The sequence below is a fragment of the Ceratotherium simum genome, chromosome 5 (genome assembly GCF_057802395.1).
Source record: "Ceratotherium simum simum isolate JZ-2026a chromosome 5, ASM5780239v1, whole genome shotgun sequence".
NCBI classification, from domain to species: Eukaryota; Metazoa; Chordata; class Mammalia; order Perissodactyla; family Rhinocerotidae; genus Ceratotherium; species Ceratotherium simum.
In genome coordinates, this window is record NC_141904.1 from 53,198,720 (window position 1) to 53,213,206 (window position 14,487).

General features: G+C 51.9%; 1 protein-coding gene and 1 long non-coding RNA gene across 5 annotated transcripts; one reads left to right on the top strand and one right to left on the bottom strand.

The window, feature by feature from the left end:
- Positions 1-3,152: 3,152 nt before the first annotated feature.
- LOC147917049 (uncharacterized) lies at positions 3,153-7,408 on the bottom strand. Of its 2 annotated transcripts, none has more exons than XR_015552223.1 (3): positions 7,311-7,408; positions 3,996-4,238; positions 3,153-3,286 (listed from the first exon to the last, which is right to left on the bottom strand). It is a non-coding gene; the product is annotated as an uncharacterized LOC147917049 (long non-coding RNA). The 2 variants fall into 2 exon arrangements; XR_015552222.1 differs by having other exon boundaries at positions 7,307-7,397.
- On the top strand, positions 6,960-14,168 carry GLYCTK (glycerate kinase). Of its 3 annotated transcripts, none has more exons than XM_087431131.1 (5): positions 6,960-7,361; positions 8,777-10,383; positions 10,620-10,771; positions 11,376-11,551; positions 11,872-14,168. In XM_087431131.1, exons 2-5 carry the CDS (start codon positions 10,007-10,009, stop codon positions 12,736-12,738), a joined length of 1,572 nt encoding a protein of 523 aa, XP_087287257.1. In that variant the 5' UTR covers positions 6,960-7,361; positions 8,777-10,006; the 3' UTR covers positions 12,739-14,168. The 3 variants fall into 3 exon arrangements, with proteins under 3 accessions (XP_087287257.1, XP_087287259.1, XP_087287258.1); XM_087431133.1 differs by having other exon boundaries at positions 9,968-10,383; XM_087431132.1 differs by lacking the exon at positions 6,960-7,361 and adding an exon at positions 7,385-7,468 and having other exon boundaries at positions 9,968-10,383.
- The last annotated feature ends 319 nt before the right edge of the window (positions 14,169-14,487 follow it).

Genomic DNA, 14,487 nt, shown 5'->3' on the forward strand with positions numbered 1-14,487 from the left:
AAAAGCTTTTCTTGAGTACACTGGATCTTAATTGCCTTCAACTTAAAACAATCCACATGCCAAAATAGCACATTTTGGGGTGTGTATTCTGTTCCCCCTCACCTTCTTACACAAGCCCTCACAATAACTAGAGTCAGGTGACTCTCTTCTTTGGTAAGGCTATGCGTGTGCCTGTGTCTGTGTGAGCTTAATTGCCAAAGAGAAAAAGCAGAATGTTGGAACACAATTGCAACTCATGGTAATTTTGCATAGCACGTTTCAATTGTTACATACAGTTCACACTTAACCACTTCTTACCTGACAAATTGCTTGATTTGCTAAATGAATGCTTCATTTCAATTACCGCCAAGAGGGAATAAATGTTCTATGATGGCCAGGAGCGGAGGTAATATTTTACATCAAATGGAAGTTACAAACTTCTTCTGTGGAGTTAAAGGCAACCTCAGCAATGGTTTTATTCATTAAAACATATTTTCTATTGGTTTCTTGTTGTTGTTGTTTTTTCCTTCTAATGATCAAATTAATATATGCTTAAAAGCATTTTAAAAGATTAGAACATTTGATTTTTTTTTGCAAGGACCCCATGGCTGATTTCATATAACTCATCCAGTTTGTACCACTCCTAAATTACACGTTGTGCTGTTTCCCCAAGAGATTAGCCTGTGGGAGATCAAAGTGTGGCCTTCAGCTACTGAGGGAGCACAGCCTAGGGTTTCTAGGCCTCCTGATTAAAGAGCCCTCCTGGGCCAAGTGGCCAGGACATGCCTGTCATGGTAGGGGGCTCAGACTTTCACATTACAGCCTCAGTACTGCCCAGGAACCACAATCCCACCTCTGCCTCCCCCAGTGTGTAGCACTGGCACTCCTAACATGTGGCCACTTACTGGAATTCCTCAGACAGGTCCTGAGACTCCAGGACCAGGGGGTCTGAGTGAAAGGAGGGCATTTTCCCCTGGTAGCAGGACTGACTACATAATTTGCAGGGCCCAGTACAAAACAAAAACATGGGCCCCTCCTCAAAAAATTGTTAAGAATTCCAAGACAGCAACAGCAGAATATTCAACCAAGTTCGAGACCTTTCTGACCTTGGTTCCCTGTGTGACTGCATAGGTCACAGACCCGTGAAGCTGGCCCAGCCCAGGAACAGTACAGCCACAACTTTGAGGTTTTCCACGTGCACTTTAAACACATTGTTTATTTAAGGCTCTTAACTCCATTTTAACGATTAAGACTCTGAGGTTCTGAAAGGCTTAGTAACTTTCCCAAGGTCACACAGCCAGTAAGTGCTAGGAATGGATTCACACTCTGCTTCTGGACTGGAAAGCTCCAGCTCTGTTTCCAGGGCAAAGGGTAGGTAATCAGTCATTCACATTTAACAAAGACCATTGTTGGTAAACAATGCCCTCTTGTTCTTGAAGGAAGGGACGGGATCTTCCCAGATAAGCCTAGAATGCCCAGAGCCAGGAAACACTGCCTAGAGCCACAGGGCCTGTCTCTAAATCTACAGAACTGTTTCAAAAGGCTTAAAAGCCCTTTCTGGCAATCTAACCTACAACTGCTTTAGCAGTCCCTCCTCCCCAGTCACAGGTGAGCTGCTTCCTGGTGAGTTGTTTGTATTCTCCCCCACCCCTCCTTCCAAGAAAAATAGCTTTGAGGTGTTTTACAGCCTTAAGACAGCTCCACTCTACCCTGCCTCCAGACGGCCAGAGCCTTTCCCTCCCACTGAGCAACTTGCACGACACTGTCCTCGCACTAGAACTCTGGGTCTCCCACCCTACCCTGCCTTGGGCCTGCCCTGGAGCAGTGTCCAGCACTGCAGAGACAAAAGGGGATGGTGGGGGGAGTAGGATGTTGGGGATGGGGTGAGGAGGGGGCTCCTGAAAGCTCACTGCAAAGCTGACCCTGGAAGCCCCCTAAGGGAGCTCTTCCACCCCTTGGTGCAAATTCTGTGAAGCATTAGAGGCTGAATGCTAAGGAAGGGGGGCTGAACCCCAAGGTCCGTGGTGACAGGGACAAGTGGAGGGAAGCCACGGACACCAGGAGTGCCTGCCTGAGACAGCAGCTGCCTCCAGTTTGGAGTTGGTCACTGACACCCTCTGATCTATCTCAGGTTTTGCATAAATTTAAAAAATCACTGCTTGGTTTTCATGGTGGATTTTAAGGTGGCAGAACTTTCTACAGGTTCTTTTATGGGTGCACTATAATAATTCACAATACTTTTCAGGTTGAAGTAACCAAACTGAGTTCACCTTATTGGAGAAAAGACTGAACACATATTCACTATTCTCATTTTTGGTTCTAAATCAATCTTACATTTCCTGCCGGTCTTAAATTCTTGCTATCATTTATCTCTGTCCAGTCATAATTAAAATACAATAAAGGAGGGGGACCCCAGAAGCAACATGAACTGATGGAATAAAAATCTGCCCTGCCACAGAAACCCAGGACTGATGCAAAGAATTTCTCCTTGTGGAAGCTGCTTTCTGCTTTGTGCTCCTGCTTCATGATATTGATTAGTGCACAAAACTCTCCTGAGTTTGTGAATACACAGCAACATGTTCTTGATCTCGTCAATATTGGTATATACCTCATAAAAGAGCATGTGAGGATGGACAGTGGGTGACCTGAAGCATGCTGGCACATCTGGCAAGATGAATGCCACTGAGAACCAACATTTTCCAGATGATCTGACATCAACAAGAGTGGATCAAGCTTCTGAGACGCAGATCTTCATTTCTGAAATTAAGTTTCAACAGGGGCCGGCCCCGTGGCTTAGCGGTTAAGTGCACGTGCTCCGCTACCGGTGGCCCGGGTTCAGATTCCGGGCGCGCACCGCCGCACCGCTTCTCCGGTCATGCTGAGGCCGCATCCCACATACAGCAACTAGAAGGATGTGCAGCTATGACATACAACTATCTACTGGGGCTTTGGGGAAAAAAAAAAAAGGAAGAGGATTGGCAATAGATGTTAGCTCAGAGCTGGTCTTCCTCAGCAAAAAGAGGAGGATTAGCATAGATGTTAGCTAAGGGCTGATCTTCCTCACCAAAAAAAAAAAAAAAATTACTAAAAAAAAAAAAAGTTTCAACAGGATAAGGTGAGCATACCAGGATAGGCCAGGTTATGGTGCAATAACACTTACCCCCACACCTTAGTGGTTTTAAACATCAGAGATTTATTTTTCACTTTCAGTACATGTCCTTTGTGGGTTGTCAGGGTGGCTCTTCCCATCAGGGTCACTCAGGTCTCAGGCTGGCAGAGAAGCCATCATCTTGAATGTTGCCAGTTGCTAGGTCCAAGGGAAAAAATGCACAGGAAGGTCTCACTTGGGCAATTAAATGCCCAGAAATGACCCACACTACTTCCACTCACAACTCATTGGCCAGAACTAGTTGAATAATCCCACTCAACCACAAGGGGGCTGGGAAGTGCTAGAAGGGAAGAGTACTGGACTGAGGTGATAAACAGCACTGTTCACCACCACAATGGTTGGAGGTTGGAGAACAACAGGACGAACGCTGATAGAGAAGCAGGTGCTTTAAGGATATAACTGCTGGCTCTGCTTTGGCGACAACACAGACTAACACCTCAAACCTCCTCAGGCTTAAACCACAAATGGCTGCACATCATCTGTGATCAGCTTCCTCAAGAAGCAGGATTTATTTACAGTGAAGTTGCAGGTCAGAAAGCCCAAGACTGAGCATTATTCTCCCAAATTTGCACCATTCACTACCCCTGATGACTTCCTTCAGCTTGTGTGTGGGGTGGAAAATTTCATAGTTACAGGGACCAAGTACTTTATCCATGATGAAGTCCCCAGATTCAGTACACTTAGTAGAGATGGATGCCACTATTGCCACCTTTCCCTGGTCAGTGACTACCCAACATCGCCTGGGAACGACCTCCTCCTTTGCTCTAAAAGGGAACATTTAAATTAAAGCTTAACCACCATGAATAAATTCAGTAAAGCCTCCCCCAATACGGTATGAGTAACGTACTCCAATCCACTGTCTTCTTTCCTTCAGCTTGCTTGAATACTGGGAAGGCTTATATCCTACTTAAATGGCCTTTTCAAAAGTTGTTTTAGGGGGCTGGCCCGGTGGCATAGTGGTTAAATTCGCGCGCTCTGCTTCGGCGGCCAGGGGTTTCTGCTTCAGTGGCCTGAGGTTTCCGCTTCAGCAGCCTGGGGTTCGCAGGTTCGGATCCTGGGTGCAGACCTACACACTGCTCATCAAGCCATGCTGTGGTGGCAGCCCATATACAAAACAGAGGAAGATCGGCACAGATGTTAGCTCAGAGACAATCCTCCTCACCAAAAAAAACACAAAGAAATATTAGAATGTTTTTTTGTGTGTGTGTGAGGAAGATCAGCCCACATCCGTGCTAATCCTCCTCTTTTTTTGCTGAGGAAGACCGGCTCTGAGCTAAGATCTATTGCCAATCTTCCTTTTTTTCCCCCAAAGCCCCAGTAGATAGTTGTATGTCATAGTTGCACATTCTTCTAGTTGCTGTATGTGGGACGCGGCCCCAGCATGGCGGGAGAAGCAGTGCGTTGGTACGCGCCTGGGATCCGAACCCCGGCCGCCAGCAGCGGAGTGCACGCACTTAACCACTAAGCCACGGGGCTGGCCCTAGAATGTTATTTTTAATGTCTGCTTAGAAGTACTATAACTTATTTATATAAATTCTCTTATCAATGGATATTTAGATTGCTTTATACTCATAAAATCTCTGGGCTGAATATCTCCTCATGTCCATTGAAGGGGATCAGAACACGCCACCTCAAAATATGCCACTTTGGCATCTGGATTATTTTGAGCTGAAGGCATTTGAGAAACAGCAGATGTAGGAATGGCTCCCTGCCCTCTTCTTTTCTACTAAAAGCAGGGCATAAATTTCCCGTGAGAAAGGTGCCCTCCCTGTACCAGAAGATGGGGAGCCAAAACTGAGATGAATCTGTACAAACGAATCTTACCGCAGCAATCCTTATCTTCCATTAGTTTTCCCCCATATTTACTTTCCCACAATTTACTGCCCCAAGAACCTCAAACTCCTTTTGTCTTGTCACATGTCCAAAATTTATTGCTCTTTGTTAAAAATGGTATATAAGTCTCAGGTCTAATGGCTTCTTTGGGGTTTTCACTTCATTTCTGTGAGGCTCCCCATATGCATATGAAATAAACCTTTTTCTCCTGTTAATCTGTCTTTTGTCAGTTTAATTTGTAGGGCCTCAGCCATTGAACCTAAGAGAATAGAGGGAAAAGTTTTTTCCTCCCCTACACCATCTTTGTCCATATATCCAATTATCTCCTTGGACTGAAATTGCCTGTCACATTTTTGACATTGATATTTATTGCCAAAGTGCACTTAAAACGACTATAGACATATTCATGCCTACTATCAAGGTATGTATAAGCATTATGATGAGCTTATTTTCTTAGACCTAAATCCCACTGCTTTAGGAAGCCTTCTACTTCCACACACCACCATCTCTTTTCCTTTTGCGAAATCCTTTCCACCTAGGGTCTGCAGCACTGTGCAGCTGAGCACTTCAGTGTTCTTTTGTTAAATCAATAAAAAAGAAAAGAGGAAGGAAGGGAGGGAGGGAGGAAGGGAGGGAGGCAAGAAAAAGGAAATTCCAGCTTCTATTTGTGCCTGGTCCTCTGCAAGGCAGTAGAAATACAAATATAGGGCTGGCCCCGTGGCTTAGCGGTTAAGTGCGCGCACTCCGCTGCTGGCAGCCCGGGGTTCGGATCCCGGGCGCACACTGATGCACCGCTTGTCCGGCCATGCTGAGGCCGCGTACCACATACAGCAACTAGAAGGATGTACAGCTATGACATACAACTATCTACTGGGGCTTTGGGGGAAAAAATAAATTATAAAAAAAAAAAAGAAATACAAATATGAAGTAGACCAAATCGCCACCTTCCAGGAGCTCACAGTCCAGTGCGCATCTAAACCTTGCTGTTGTTAGATGCATCTTGTGAGTAGCTGTGGGGTGGGATGGGGGATTAAAAAAAAGGGTATAATTAGTCTCCTGCTTACAGTCTGACATAACAGCACTGGCACAGTAAATGGGTGTCTGTTTATGAGTCTCTGGCACTAAATAATGAGAGGAGTGCTCAAATTTACACTCCCCCCGCAGTGTGGGAATGGAATTATAAAAGCAGAGTAAGTTTCCCAACTACAAGTACCACTTCTTACTCATCCAAGCAGCTACAGCATTTGGCCCACATAGAAGACACTCAGGAAATGTCCGTGGAATGATGGAGGAATGAATAAATGCATGGATGGATGAAGACAGCTCACTATAAGCAAGAAAAAACTGAAATTTTTAATATTTACAATCTCCCCACATCTGAAGAGGGCAGATCCTCCAGAAGAGGGCAGATCCTTTTGTTTTGATGATGGGCAAGGAAGCGTTTGGGAGAGACTGACAGGGAATAAAAGGTCCTCTATTACAAAGGCAAAGAAAAATCCAGGGAGACAACTAGGAAGATGGGAGGAGGAGTTCATGACAAGAGCAGAACATGGTTTGGAGACCTATGGAGAGACGTGGCAGCTGCCTAACGGAGCGAGTGGGATAATATGTTTTAAGATTTTTAGGAAGTCTGCTGTGTGATTTGTGATGTAACTCCCTCCCCCATCTCCCCAAGAAAATATCAGTAAAAACAGTGTACTCTTCTGTGTCTTTGGAGTGTAGTCAGGACTTGTCTTTTGAATGTGGGAAGGCATCAAGTCGGGCTCAGGGTGGGCACAGGGTGAGCGCGGGGACAGTGAGGGAGGCCCAGGGTCATTCGTGTTTGCTCGCAGCTTGTGAGTTAGCGGATGACGGAATAGAACTCTCTTGGTGCTTCAGAGCTGTTATTTGGTTGCCCAAGCGGGAGAAAGGGGAGCACCGATGAGTTGTGGGATTATAGCGGTGGGGAGGGGCGGGGATGACTTAATCTGGCTCCAGAAACAGTGACTTGTGGGGAAGCAGTGATTCTCAGTCCCTTTGCTCAGCCCACTGCCTGGCACCAAATAGGAGCTCGGAATGTATTTGCTGACTGATTGGATCATACCGGATAAAGGAAGGAACGGATTATACCAATGGTGAGTTGAGGGTTATTACCCCCATTGTAGGGATGAAAAAACCGAGGCCTGAAGGTACCTCCAACCAGGTCTCTTGACGGTCAGGGCGGAGCCAATGCTCTCGTACGCGTTCCCGCTACCCCGGGCCCCCGCCACTACAGCTCGCACCTGCCATCCCAACCCCGCTGCACCCACCCAGCCACCCCACACTTCCGGATTCCGCTCCGCCCACCCACGAGTACTTCCGGTTCCCCGCGCTGGAAGCCGCGCCCCGGAGCCGCAGGGCGGTAAGTCCGCGCCGGGACGGCCTGCAGAAGCAGTCCTTGGGCCAGGCGACGGCGGGTCCAGGGGGCAGCGGGCCCATATTTCCCGGGTCATCACCGGATATTACGCGGTAGCTATTTCCTTCGCGAAGGCCTAAGGCCCCGCCTGAGGACGGCGTCACTTCCGGGGCCTGTGGGGGCAGCGAGGGCCGGAAATGGCTCTGGTCCCATTTGGTGGCGGGGCGGGGCCAGTCAAGGAGGGTCTTCTCCGTATTTCCGGGTTTCGCGCTGGAGCGCGGGGGTTTTAAGGGAGACCGTGTGCTGAGTATAGTTGCTGGATTTAGCGAATACAAATACAAGATGTCGAGTTAAATTGATATTTCAGATAAAAAACAATTTTTTAGTGTAGGTGTGTTCAAAATATTGTGTGGAACATACTTATGTTAAAAAGATTCCTTGTTGGGTCTGAAATTTTTTTTTTTTTTTTATAATTTTATTTATTTATTTTTCCCCCAAAGCCCCAGTAGATAGTTGTATGTCATAGCTGCACAGCCTTCTAGTTGCTGTATGTGGGACGTGGCCTCAGCATGGCCAGAGAAGTGGTGTGTCGGTGGGCGCTGGGATCCGAACCTGGGCCGCCAGCAGCGGAGCACGTGCACTTAACCACTAAGCCACAGGGCTGGCCCCTGAAATTCTAGGTTAACTGGACGTCCTGTATTTTATCTGGCAACTTTAGCCAGAAGGTCCCCCTGTCCTGGGCTCTGGTATCCAGTAGCAAGGCTAGGATCGTCTAGGACTGTGTCCAACTAGGAAACAGGTACAAAGTTTGTGTAAGCTGTCAGAATCAGCTATTGCTAGCTGCTAAGCCGCTTTTAGCTCCAAGCCTAATGGGCCAGCCTCGGGGGCCCCCTGGCAAAAGCTGGGCCCGTTTTCAGGGTTCCCATGGCGGCCCCATCTGTGTTCCGTTTCACAGTTGGAGTTGGGCAGGGTTGGTCTTCTGTTAGGGGAAAGCTGAGGACCATTAGGCTAAGTGGCCAATGGCTAGAAGTTGCCAGTTTTTTTTAGTTTGGTGAGGAAGAGTGGCTCTGAGCTAACATCTGTTGCCAATCTTCCTGGTTTTTTGCTTGAGGAAAATTAGCCCTGAGCTAACATCTGTGCCAGTCTTCCTCTATTTTTTCTGTGGGTTGCTGCCACAGCATGGCTTGACGAGTGGTGTAGGTCCATGCTGGAGATCCCAATCACTAACCCTGGGCAGAAGCGGAGCAGGCTGGACTTACCTACTATGTCTCCAGGCTGGCCCCCTTGCCAGGTTTTTTGAGTGTGGGATAAGTGGTGTTTGGGGTCCAGGTTTATGTGTTAACAGTGGGCAGCGTCAGAGAGCCCCAGGATGTCAAGGGGAGATCATTAGTTTTAATCTCATCCCACCTCTTGTTTTGCAGTGAAAGAAATGGAGGTGTCCCTGTGGTAGAGCTGGAGCCTGATTCCCAGTCTCCTTCCCCTGCTCTGTCCACCCTCGCTGCTGCAGTCAGCTGGCAGTATTTATGGTGGATCTTTATTAAAGTAGATACCTTTTTAGAGATGAGCTTTTTGGGGATTTATTGTCCCTAAAACACCTCTACAGCCTCCTGACAGTCACCCCAAGGCTTCTGTAGTCTTTACCCTGCCCGGTGGGGAAAATGACTATTTGGCTTCAGCTGTGGGAGCCTGGCCTTTGCCTACTCCAGCCAGTTGGCTCTCACCCCTGTGGGTGGTGTGACCTAATATGTAGCTTTTTATGTTGCAGCCAAAAGGCCTGTTCTTGGCAGGGGTGGGTCTGGCCAGCCTTGTAGGTGGAAGGGCATCCTTTTATGTCCTGCAGATTTGGCCCCATGGTACATGGCCTCATGTGTTGTCTAGGGACTTCTCTAAGGTCCCACCACGAGCCGGACTTTGCTGCCACTTCTGATTTGAACCTGAACCTCTTGCTGGAACCGGTCCTGAGTGCTAGGATTTCTTAGGTTGTATACCTTGAGGATGTGGTCTGGGCCTGCCTGTTAGTGCCCCAGTGAGCCTACAGCCTCTCCACACCGACCTAGCCTCCCCAGGCTCCCCAGCCCAGACCCATGAGCTAATGAAATAGAGCAGGCTGGAGGTCACTGGGCTTGGGGTCAGTTGGTGGCACAGCCAGCAGCCTTCTGGCAACAGAAGTGATAAAGAGGCAAGGAAGGAGTGCCAGAAAGAGCCATTGCTCCTGGGTGAGAGCTCAGAAGTGCAGGGGGTGGAAAAGAGTGTGGGTGGGAGCCCACTGATAGGACCCGCTCCTTCCGTGAATGATTAACTCTCAGCCAAAGGGAGTGACCTAGGAGGAGGGCTCAGCTAACAGGACCTTTGGACTCAGGGCACAGTGTCCGGATGGCTGGCTTGTGGCCTGCAGAAGAGGACAACATGGCTGGGTGGCAGGCCTGGGCTCGGAGGTCTGGAGTGAGATCAGGCAGCTGTGGGCCTCAGGAAGTCTCCTTTGACTGGCAGATAGCCCATTCTTGCAGGAGCAGCTGTGGGGTCCACTGGCCCTGAGCCCTCAGAGGGGTGGCTGTGGGCGGCCTCCTGTCTGTGGCCTTGCAACAGCCTCACTAGTGCTTTCTTCACCCTAGACAGCCATGGGTGCCAGGTGGTGCTGAGAGCAGTGGGGCATGGCTGCAGCCCTGCAGATCCTGCCTCGCTTGGCCCGAGCTCCCTTGCGCCCACTTCTCTTGGGGGGCCCAGTGGCCCGGCTGGCCAGTGGCATGGCCCTGGCAGAGCACGCACGGCAGCTGTTTGAGAGCGCTGTGGGTGCCGTGCTGCCAGGCCCCATGCTGCACCGGGCACTGTCCTTGGACCTTGACAGTGGGCAGCTGAAGGTGCGGGACCGGAGCTTTCAGCTGCGGCAAAACCTCTACCTGGTGGGCTTTGGCAAGGCTGTACTGGGCATGGCAGCTGCAGCCGAGGAGCTACTGGGCCAGCATCTCGTGCAGGGTGTGATCAGCGTTCCCAAGGGGATCCGTGCTGCCATGGAGCGTGCTGGCAAGCAGTAAGGAGCCTTGGGGGGCTGCTCCCCACTGTCCATCTAGAGGGGAATGTGGGCCCAGACTCAGGCTGGATTGGGGCCTCCCTCCCTCACCAGCTTCCCTTTTCTTCTGGGTCTGGCCTGGCTCATGGATGGGTGTCAGTGGGCATCCTTGTGGGCCCCCTTCACCTGTTCAGCTGGGAAATCAGGTGAGAGGGGAGCCCACCCCATCTCTTGCTCTCTGTTCTCTCTCTCCTCAGGGAAATGCTGCTGAAGCCACACAGCCGTGTCCAAGTATTCGAGGGTGCGGAGGACAACTTGCCTGACCGTGATGCATTGCGGGCTGCACTGGCCATCCGGCAGCTGGCTGAAGGTCTCACAGCTGATGACCTGCTGCTCGTGTTCATCTCAGGTGTGGGTGCCAGACTGGCTCACAACAGTTTGGAGGGGGGTTTCAAATAGGTCTGCGAGAGACCGTTGGTCTGAGCCCCCGGGGTCACAGAACAAGGGAGGCAGTAAGGAACCTAGATGGTTGACTTCTGGGTGGTCCTGGGTCGGTTGTCTGGCCCCCTCTGAGCTGTAGGGTCCTCCCCTTGACTGACCTTGTTGGGTGACCGTGAGAGGGTGCATAGGGAGCATCTAACTCAAGACCTCGCAATGAAAATGTCACTGCCATTGCTGCTATCTGCACCAGTGTCACCTGGGGCTAGAACCCAGATCTCCACGGAGCCCCTTCCTTGTTCCTCCTCTGTCTCCTCCTTGTCTACCCCCTTTTCCAAGCTCTTAAGGAATAGTTCTTCCAGTCCCTACCAGGACCTGGCCTACCCTAAGCCAGGCACAACTTTAGGTGCACAGGGTGTGGCGACTGTACACACATTCACTGCATGTCCACACGGGGGCACCCTAACCCCACCTTTCCAGCACCCCTTTCCTTGCCTCTGGGCACTGCTTCCCTAGGTGGGAAAGTCCCTTGGCCACCTCATCCCCTCTGCTCTATGTCTTCACTGTCTCTGTAGGTGGGGGCTCAGCCCTGCTGCCTGCCCCCATCCCACCCATCACACTGGAGGAGAAGCAGACACTCACCAAGCTGCTGGCAGCCCGAGGAGCCACTATCCAGGAGCTGAACACCATCCGGAAGGCCTTATCCCAGCTCAAGGGTGGGGGGCTGGCTCAGGCTGCCTACCCTGCCCAGGTATGTGGTTCATTTCTTTCCCAGGCAGCCCTGGGCTGGTGGAGCCAGGCCCATATGTGCCAGGGAGAGAAAAGCCTAAACAGCATACAGGTTGGCAGGGGCCTGGTATAGGAGTCCACAGGGTCGGCTGGTAGGGGCATCAGAGAGGGTGAAGGGGCATCCAGGTGTTCTGCAAACCTGCTTGAGAGTGGTGAGAAACAGGTGAGGAAATGCACTGGGCGGTGTGAGGGTGTGTGGTTACATGGGGGCCAGTTTGTCTTCATGAGCTCTGGGGTGAGGACCAGGTGGAACTGAGCCTTGCCTCTGTGACTGCTCCCCAGGTGGTGAGCCTGATTCTGTCAGATGTGGTGGGGGACCCTGTGGAGGTGATCGCCAGTGGACCCACTGTGGCCAGCGTCCACAGCGTGCAAGATTGCCTGCACATCCTCAATCGCTATGGCCTTCGTGCTGCCCTGCCACGTTCTGTGAAAACTGTGCTGGCTCGGGCTGACTCTGACCCCCATGGGCCACACAGCTGTGGTCATGTCCTCAATGTGATCATTGGCTCCAATGCACTGGCACTGGCTGAGGCCCAGCGGCAGGCTGAGGCGCTGGGGTACCGGGCTGTGGTGCTGAGCACAGCCATACAGGGCAATGTGAAAAGTGTGGCTCAGTTCTACGGGCTGCTGGCCCGAGTGGCTGGAGCCCACCTCACCCCACCTAGGGCTGGAACCTTTATGGAGGAGGATGAACAACTCCATGAACTGGCGGCCAAGCTCCAGCTCCCAGATCTGCAGCTGAAGGAGGCTCTGGAGGCTGTGGCAGGGACTGGGAGCCCTGTCTGCCTGCTGGCTGGTGGTGAGCCCACAGTGCAGTTGCAGGGCTCAGGGAAGGGTGGCCGGAACCAGGAACTGGCCCTGCGTGTTGGAGCAGAGCTTGGACAATGGCCACTGGGGCCTATTGACGTGCTGTTTTTGAGCGGTGGCACCGATGGGCAGGATGGGCCCACAGAAGCAGCAGGCGCCTGGGTCATGCCTGAGCTTGCCAGCCAGGCCACTGCCGAGGGCCTGGATGTGGCCACCTTCCTAGCCCACAATGACTCACATACCTTCTTCAGCCACTTCCGGGGTGGGGCGCACCTGCTACATACAGGGCTGACTGGCACCAATGTCATGGACGCCCACATCCTATTCCTGTGGCCACGGTGACAGCATAGGTCATGTTTTGGGAGTCCAGAGGAGGCCTACAGAGCAGTGTCCTGGGGCAGAGCAGGGTTGGTCCCCAGGGCCTCACCAGGCTTTAGGGCCCCTCCTCTCCTTGGCCCTGGCTGCTTGGTTGGCCCTCACACCTCTCACCCAGGGCCTCTGCTCCGTGTCTATTCCCCCAACCAGACTGGCAGGTGGGGCCTCTCTTCCACCTCTACTTTTCCCATGGCGGCAGCACCTGAGGACCAAGACGAGCCCCTTGTTCACTGTTCTGGATCATCTGCCCCAGGCAGCCCCTCTGCTGAGCTTCTGAGCCTGTTTTTTGTGTGGTGTGAAGCAAGAAGGACTGAAAATAAAAAGGACCACACTATGGGTTCTCAGTGCATTTTTCTCTCAGAGCAAAGCCTAGCAGGGAGCTGCTGGGAAGGGGAATGGGGTTGGGCTGTAGCCTTAGTGCCAGGACCCTACAGGAGTTCCCCACACCTCTCGCTGAAGGGCACCCTCAGCACTTGTTTCACTTCACAGGAGCCTTGGAGGGTTGAGCCGGGCTCCCAACATGCTTGATGTGGGTGGTCAGAAACCCTAGGGAGGAGAGGCCGAAAGACTGCGGTCCGGAGGGACTGGCCACCCATTCAGTTTTGATTCTCACCTGTGGCATCCCTGCTGTGGCCTCTCCAGCCTCTGCTGTATGCCTCGGTGGGCATATGCTTACTACCTGCCACCAAGGACGTCCCTCCCTTCTGCCTTTGGACGGCCCTTAGCCATAGACTGCATCCTTCCTTGGTTGAGCTGCCCTCTATTTATCCTGGGGCTACCCCTAGCTACACAGGACGCTGGACCTTGTTTCCTTGTGGCAGGACCATTTTCCCAAACTGAACACCCCCAGTTCCTTCAGCATCTCCTCTGGGGATGTAGTCTGGTTCCTGGTACGAGCGTTGCAGTGGAGGTCTCCAGCGCTGGGATGGTGGGTCAGAGGAGTGATGGGGTCCAGAACCTCCCTGCCCTCCCCCTGTTACAGCTGGCCAGGGAAGAGGCCAGTGGGGAGGAGGGGCTCCTTGTCCAGGCTAGGAGCCTGCTCTGGGAGAGAGAGGGGCCGCTGTCCTGGCTCTCCTTGCTCAGTATCCAAGCCCTCGCTGGCCACCCCCGCCGTGCGCCACGGCTCCAATCCCTATATGAGTGACCAGTAGAATCACATAGGAATAAAAAGCCATAGAGAACAGCGAGGCCTGGGGCTGCTCCTGCTGGCCCCTCCCTCACCCCAGCCACCCCCTCCTCTCTGAGGGTGTGAGGGGCTCTGGGCCACGGCTGGCATGCCCTCCACCTCAGAAGAGCCTCCCTTCCCTACTTGGGCCCTGGACAGCTTGCAGACGGTTCGTGACCTGGGGATGTGGCTCCCACTCAGCGGGCTGGGGATTGGGAGGGAGGTGAGCAAGGTGAGCAGGGCTCTGGGGGCCTGGGAGATTTAGGGAAGAGGGGAGTTTGCACCCCTCTGTGATGCAGGGGCACCACTTCCTTTTCTTCTGTCCTGGCACAGACTTTCTGCTGACTAGAGGTCATAGTAGGGGATATTGTCCCCACATGGTAGTGCCTATGTCCTAGTGCTCCTCTGGCAACCTCTAGATATGCCCTGAGCCTGCTTCAGTCCTTCCCTTGGGAGCATGAGTATTAGCACTGGGTGTCAAGTTCCAGGCAAAGCAGGATAGGAGGGCTGGGAGAGTGGCAGAGGACCTGTCCGCTGTGTCCCCAGTGTGT

What these genes read in the sequence shown, in the direction of transcription:
- GLYCTK (XM_087431131.1), top strand. Translation starts at nt 10,007, where the DNA reads ATGGCTGCAGCCCTGCAGATCCTGCCTCGCTTGGCCCGAGCTCCCTTG. An exon ending in ATGGAGCGTGCTGGCAAGCA is followed by an intron (nt 10,384 to 10,619) that starts GTAAGGAGCCTT and finishes CTCTCTCCTCAG; the next exon opens with GGAAATGCTGCTGAAGCCAC. An exon ending in AGGCTGCCTACCCTGCCCAG is followed by an intron (nt 11,552 to 11,871) that starts GTATGTGGTTCA and finishes ACTGCTCCCCAG; the next exon opens with GTGGTGAGCCTGATTCTGTC.